General features: G+C 41.0%; 1 protein-coding gene across 1 annotated transcript; it reads left to right on the top strand.

The window, feature by feature from the left end:
- Positions 1-4111: 4111 nt before the first annotated feature.
- On the top strand, positions 4112-4450 carry LOC113562439 (histone-lysine N-methyltransferase SETMAR-like; the record flags this gene model as incomplete). The annotated part of the gene is made up of 1 exon (XM_026971888.1): positions 4112-4450. A coding segment is annotated over one exon (339 nt), but the record flags the coding sequence as incomplete, so codon positions are not given.
- Positions 4451-6486: the final 2036 nt, after the last annotated feature.

Genomic DNA, 6486 nt, shown 5'->3' with positions numbered 1-6486 from the left:
ATGCGGAAAAATCTTGCAGCTCAAGTCCAAAATTGTTTGCTGAATATGAGAAGCATATGTAGCTTTTCATTGCTCATCGCGTTCACTGCTGTTTTTCAAAGTTAAATCATGACAAATGATGAAGTTTTACAAACTTCGATGCCAACTTTTGAAAAACGTAAAAGAGCGAGAATTATTTGAAGGTTCAATAATAATTCCAGAGCGCTAAAAAAAGAGAAGAATTGTTGCATACACCTGATATTACAAAGTAGCGTATAACCTGAATTATTAATTTTGAGTTGCTCTTTGTTTTGAAATACTGTCTCGTTTATTCCCCATTTTGTGTCCAAGACGAGCGTACATTTTGATTTCCGTCAGACACCCTGTATACCGCGCTTCCTGCTCTCATTTTATTTCCGCTTCTGTCGTCGTGCTCTCCTTCGGGCGGCTTTCATTCTCGGTAGATAGACTCTTCCGGAAAATTGCTGATCAAAATTTGAGCAATTTCCCAAATGGACTCTTTCTTGACGAGAAATCGAGCGGTCAATTAAAAGGGCCGTTTGGCTCGTAAGATTCTTATCGAGAATACGGAGTGCGGCACGACGTCGATCCAATCTGTAATCAAATCGCTATTTTAAAGGTTAACGAATCTGGCTTGGCTTCTCGGATTGAAGGATACTACAGCTTCCTATAATTAAGCGTATCTTCCGCTCTTAACGTTTCACTTGCTGATAAGACACGAACTATAAGCATAATTATTTCATCAAATGTCCATAATTCATGAATTGAATCTTGTAATCTTGGACAGAAAAAATGTTTTCTCTTTTATAATAAAAATTATTCTCTTCCAATATTTTCGTTGAGATACTTTCTTTTACGCACAAAAATTCTGCTTCGTAAGTAAATAATTATTGTAAATACTTAACTGTTGTTATTATTATTGTCATCGCGCTGAATTTTGTAGATTAGAGAAAAGAAATATTTCTGAGCAAATTTTTATACACTTCGACTGTATTTCTCTAAAGTAATTTAATAAGATCTTGTTGTTTTAATCAAGATATTATTTACGCGGTTATAAAAAACATTTCATGTACGGAGTAAAAAATTTATGAGGCAGAGAAGGGTGGAAGCAACCACGTACATAATGGCTTTACTGTTTGCAGGCAACGGAGCATACAGCCATTTTCTATCGAGAGTTAGCTCGTTAGCGTTTAAACGTAATTGCATCACTCGTAACTACTATGTCCCGAGGGTGGTCGAACTGCCTCACGAAGTGAGCATGAGTCATTTTGATTGGATCCAGAAATTAAGGGCAAAATGGCGATCGTAAACGCGGTGACGAAAATGCCTCGGGCAACAAACCGACGCAATAATACCGTAATATTGCGTGTATGAATCTTATGCATTCAACAATTCTATGGAAGTTATAATTCAGTCATTTAAAAATTTATAATATATAAATTTTTTCGTAAATATTCTTAAAATGTTCTTAAAATTTCATAAAAGCAGATAATAGTCGGAATTAAATATAAGCTTTATATTTTAGATTTAAGAGCAGTTATAAAAAAGTATTTGTGGAATTTTATATAGCTACTTATAATTATAAAATATAAAATTAATCTTTATTAATAAATTTATTAATTCTTGAGACATATACACAGAGCAAGTTTTTACTTATTTACAAATAAAATCTCTTTGAAAGATTAAATTTGAGTTTACTTCTAATATAGAATAGAATAAGAGACATTTAGAGCAGAATGAAAGGATTAGAAGAAACAGAGTTACCGTAATTTTTCTAAATTTAATACAATACGAACTATATGCCGCATTTCAATTCTAAAAAATTGTAAAATCAAAAAGTATTAACATTAGTAAGAAATGCCAATTAAGTAACGTCAATTTTCCTCAAACAATTTATAATGATGATAATTGGTAAATTACATTGCCATGAACTCTTTCAACGTGTTTTACAATAAATAACCGCTTGCAAAGTTTATTATAAAAACATTAAAAAATGTGTTAATACATAGAATACTACTAGAAATTTATTTACATTTATATTCTATGTTCCGTTTATTTGATGGGATCCAAAACGCCAGTAGACATTATATGATGTAACATTATTACATGAACAAGCAAGATACTCAGTCTAACGTTCAACGCAATTTACGCCGACAAAAAATCCTTTTTCGACAAAATCATTCAGTTAATGAGGACACGACGGGTCTCAGAAATCTAATATAAACTCCACCGACGGTTGCGACGTCAGCGATGTGATAAGCATAAATAGGACGAGAGACGAGTCCTGCTATTATACGTCCACAAGGTGCCTCGGTATTTCATCTGATTCGATTACCAGAACAGCGAACCGGTTTTATCAAATTTATTATCAATTTTTCGCGAACGGCAATTTTATATCCCGACGGCAACCCCCGTCGCTCTTCGTCGGCCACCCTTCTCCCGTGCTGGGACTCCATTTCTGTCTCCAGTCGGCCGGAAGTCTTGCGCAAATGGCTGCTCAGCCATTTCCGCACGAGGAAGAAATCAAATGAACGCACGATGGATGCTGCGAGGGAAACCGACGGAGGGGGTTGGGGTGGAAAGGGGGATGGGAGGGGACAGAGGGAACTTTAGAGTAATGTGCTTAAAGATAGGCAGCGCGAGGAACGGGGGATAAGGGTCTCCCTCGGCACTCTCGACGCGCCCTTCCGACAATTTTACAAAATGTTTCATCATTTTTTCGTCGCCATCGTTGCCGATCATCCGCGAAACCGGTCGAAATGCGGGCTCAATCGTGCCCGAAAATCGCATTCGAGCCGGAGACGTCGATGCTAGATCAGTCACAACGAGATTATGCGGTCAATGAGTCAAACTAGTTTACTCTGCCATTCGACTAGGATCATGTCGAGTTCGCTTTGTGGCCTTGTTCGTCACTTTGTTAGAAGTTCGTCGTGATTCGTTTATAATATATAATGTAAATGTAATGCATGGTAATGTATGGTATTGACTACTTTGTTTTAATTAAAAAATTTAGTTATCTTTTATTCTTCTATATTCCTTAATTTATTGTACAAAATTAATTATTTACATGTATATGATTTATCGAGAAGCGTGCTCAGATATTAATTCTCAGAAATTAAAATTACAGATTTATGTATTAAAATTAAAAACATTTAACAGCTCAAGTGATATATACGCAGTTTAATCAAACCTCTGCTCAAAGTTTTGTAGTCGAGATGTGGTTAACTTGAAACAAGTTTTTGTAAAAATAAAGGATCGATTGCTAGTTTTGCACAAATGTCTCTTATATGCAGAATGCTGTTGTAATAAAGCTTTTTGGATTTTATAAGAAATTTTTAGCAGTACACTCCAAGCGTTAAAGGGTTAAAATTGAAAAATTTGAAGGAAAGTTTCCATTATTTTATGTATTCTTGTATTTTTGTTTTTATCTTGTACATGTATATTCGAATATATCTATTGATCGACCTATAGTTGATTTATGCTTGATTTAACTGAGCTGATTTTTGAGAGGCTAATATTGTTACTGTGGTCATGTGTGTGTTGTCTTTAATATTTCCAATAGTTTTCTATAAATTTTTATGTACAAAAATTGTGATAGACGCTATATGAGTATATTTTATTACATTAGTGCTTTTTGCAAATTGATGCTTAATTTAATAAAAATCATCCTTAACTCTTAATAAAAAATTTCTGTTATAAATGTTAATGGCAGCATTTCAAGATCACATAATTCTTACAAATAGATATCAGCATTTTAAATAATTATTTATATAAATCAAATTATTGGGTCATTAAGTATGAAACTTTACAAATGTAAAAGCGCCATCTTTAACATTTGTTATCTCAAATTTGGCGCCAGACGTCAGTATCAGGTTAGGTTAGTGTGATAGATGTATGTTCGCTCTTCAAACGTCATATTTGTTTGTTCAAATATCTTCATTAGTTTTATTGGTGGATTCTTTTTTATAGAACTATGGAAAAGTCCAAAATTCGTGTGATTTATGAATATGAGTTCCGCCGTGGAACCACAGTGTCGGAGACAGCTCGTAATATCAACGCTGTATTTGGTGAAAGTTCAACTACTAAAGCAACGGTGGGCAATTGGTTCAAAAACTTCAGAGATGGAGATTTCAGCCTCGCTAATGAGCCACGTGGAAGACCAAAGACGAAGGTGGATAATGATCACTTGAGAGCCGTAGTAGAGTCCGATCCATCTCAAAGTACACGTGAATTGGCATCGATATTCAATGTTTCCATACCTACCATATTGGTTCATTTAGCTGCAATTGGTAAGATAAAGAAGTTGGACAAATGGGTCCCGCACGAATTGACCGATGCGCAGCAGGCGCAACGTCTAGAGGCTTCACTTTCTTTGCTTTCCCGTCACAAAAATGAATCTTTTTTTAATCGAATTGTGACCTGCGATGAAAAGTGGATACTCTACGACAATCGTAAACGCTCACATCAGTGGTTGAACGCTGATGAACCACCGAGACATCACGCGAAACCCAACATTACACAGAAGAAGCTTATGGTGACTGTTTGGTGGTCCAGGTCAGGTGTTATCTACTACAACTTTATGAAACTTGGTACATCGATAACGGCTGAAGTATATTGCAAGCAACTGGACGAAATGATGCAACAACTTGCTATTAAACAACCGAAATTGGTCAACCGGTCAATGCCAATCCTGTTGCATGATAATGCTCGACCGCACACTGCACGACTGACCGTGGCAAAGCTACAGGAGTTGGAATTGGAAACTCTCCATCATCCACCATATTCACCAGATCTATCACCTACCGACTATCACTTCTTCCGAAATTTGGACAACTTCTTGGTGGGAAAATTCTTCAATTCTCAATAGGCAGTCGAAACAGCCTTCCGCGACTTCATCGATTCCCGTACTCCTGGCTTCTATAGTAGAGGCATAGACCAACTACCACTAAAATGGCAGAAGTGTGTAGATAACATGGGCGCATACTTCGATTGAAAATAAATCATGTCCATGTGCCAAAAAATGCAAAAGTTTATGTTCTATTTGTAAAGTTTCATACTTAATGACCCAATAATAACTTGGCATCGGCTTATTTTGCACGACTAATATTTTAACGATCGTTTCGATTATTAGAGATCAATTTATAAACTATATATGACATATGCGACATTTCTCAGACGTGACAATATTATTGAAAAAAAACCGGATAGAAAAATGCATCCTTCGCACAGATCTTACCTCGGATTTCAGCCGCATTCCCTCGACCCTTACCGGCGCAAACTATCAATCCTTTACAGATTCCATAGGTGTGCCATCCTTAAGAATCCTCAACACTATCGAGTGCTCCTGGGAGAGCGCTTCTCGCGCTCTACCCCCTCCCCCCTTGCCGCCCATCCCTCTACCATCTTCCCCAATCCCGCCGCTCCCCGTCACGGGTGTAGCTCGCCATATAAGAAGGGAACGAGAATGGGAATGGCCGATTCGCGTACACAGGTAAATAAAAAGTACACGGGCGCGTACGGCACACGCGTGCATCCCGTGAAAGGGGTTGGCGAGCCGGGAGGCAGCGTGGCATACGGGGCCAGAACGAGCTGCCTGGGGGATGGGGTTGCAGGATGAAGAAGAGGGGTGAATCCGACGGCCCCAGGCCGGGGAGAATATTCATATTCCCGTTGCGCCGCGTTGTGCGATGCCGGCGCGGACCGCGCCGCGGCTGGCGCGCGCCCTCGCTCGCTCGGGGCCGTGACACTCCGCCCGCGGCGAAAAAAACGCGAGCGAGTCGACAATGCAACCGGGGGTTGCGATTTAAATGCACTCGCCGCCGATTGGTGGACGCGCGGGGTGATGGGCGTGGCACCCGCGGCGCCGGCGGCGGCGGGACGGCGGGGGGAGGAGGGGGAGGGGTGCCTTATGATTTTATATGTAGCCTCTTGATATAGCGTGGCGCGTCTCGTCCCCGCGCCCGCTTCCCCGGCCCCAGCCTCTCGCCGCGGGTCCATCCATCCGCCGATGTCGCCCACCCCCCGCCCTCTTCCGCGCACTCTGGGTGCACTCTTCGTCCAACCGTCCTCCCCCCTGGTCCCTGCCCTCTCCTCTCTGCCCCTTCTACCGATCGTACGTTCTTCCGCGAGACCGTCGTCGCAACCGCGCCGCGCCTGCATTCGGACGAAATGCATAAAATGCGCGTAACTGTCTGAGGAAGAGGGGGGGGGGAGGAGGGGAGGAGAATCGGTTCTACTACCTACGGCAAGTATAACGCGCATAATAGACGCGGAAACGCCTAACGGAGTGCGGGGCGGTAAGGGAAAGGGAGACGCGCCCGTCGTGCGGGAGCGATGAGCGCGCGGGGTAGGCTGGGGAACGCGGGAATGGAAAAATATTTTTCCGAGATGCGCGTTTTCTATCCCACTTGTCCCCTCTGCTGCCCCCTTAGCTCGCGCATCGACACGCGTGCATCTTTACTCACTCACTGCACTCGAACTTTACGT

The sequence above is a fragment of the Ooceraea biroi genome, chromosome 1, assembly GCF_003672135.1.
Source record: "Ooceraea biroi isolate clonal line C1 chromosome 1, Obir_v5.4, whole genome shotgun sequence".
NCBI classification, from domain to species: Eukaryota; Metazoa; Arthropoda; class Insecta; order Hymenoptera; family Formicidae; genus Ooceraea; species Ooceraea biroi.
This window is presented reverse-complemented; position numbering and strand designations above follow the sequence as displayed.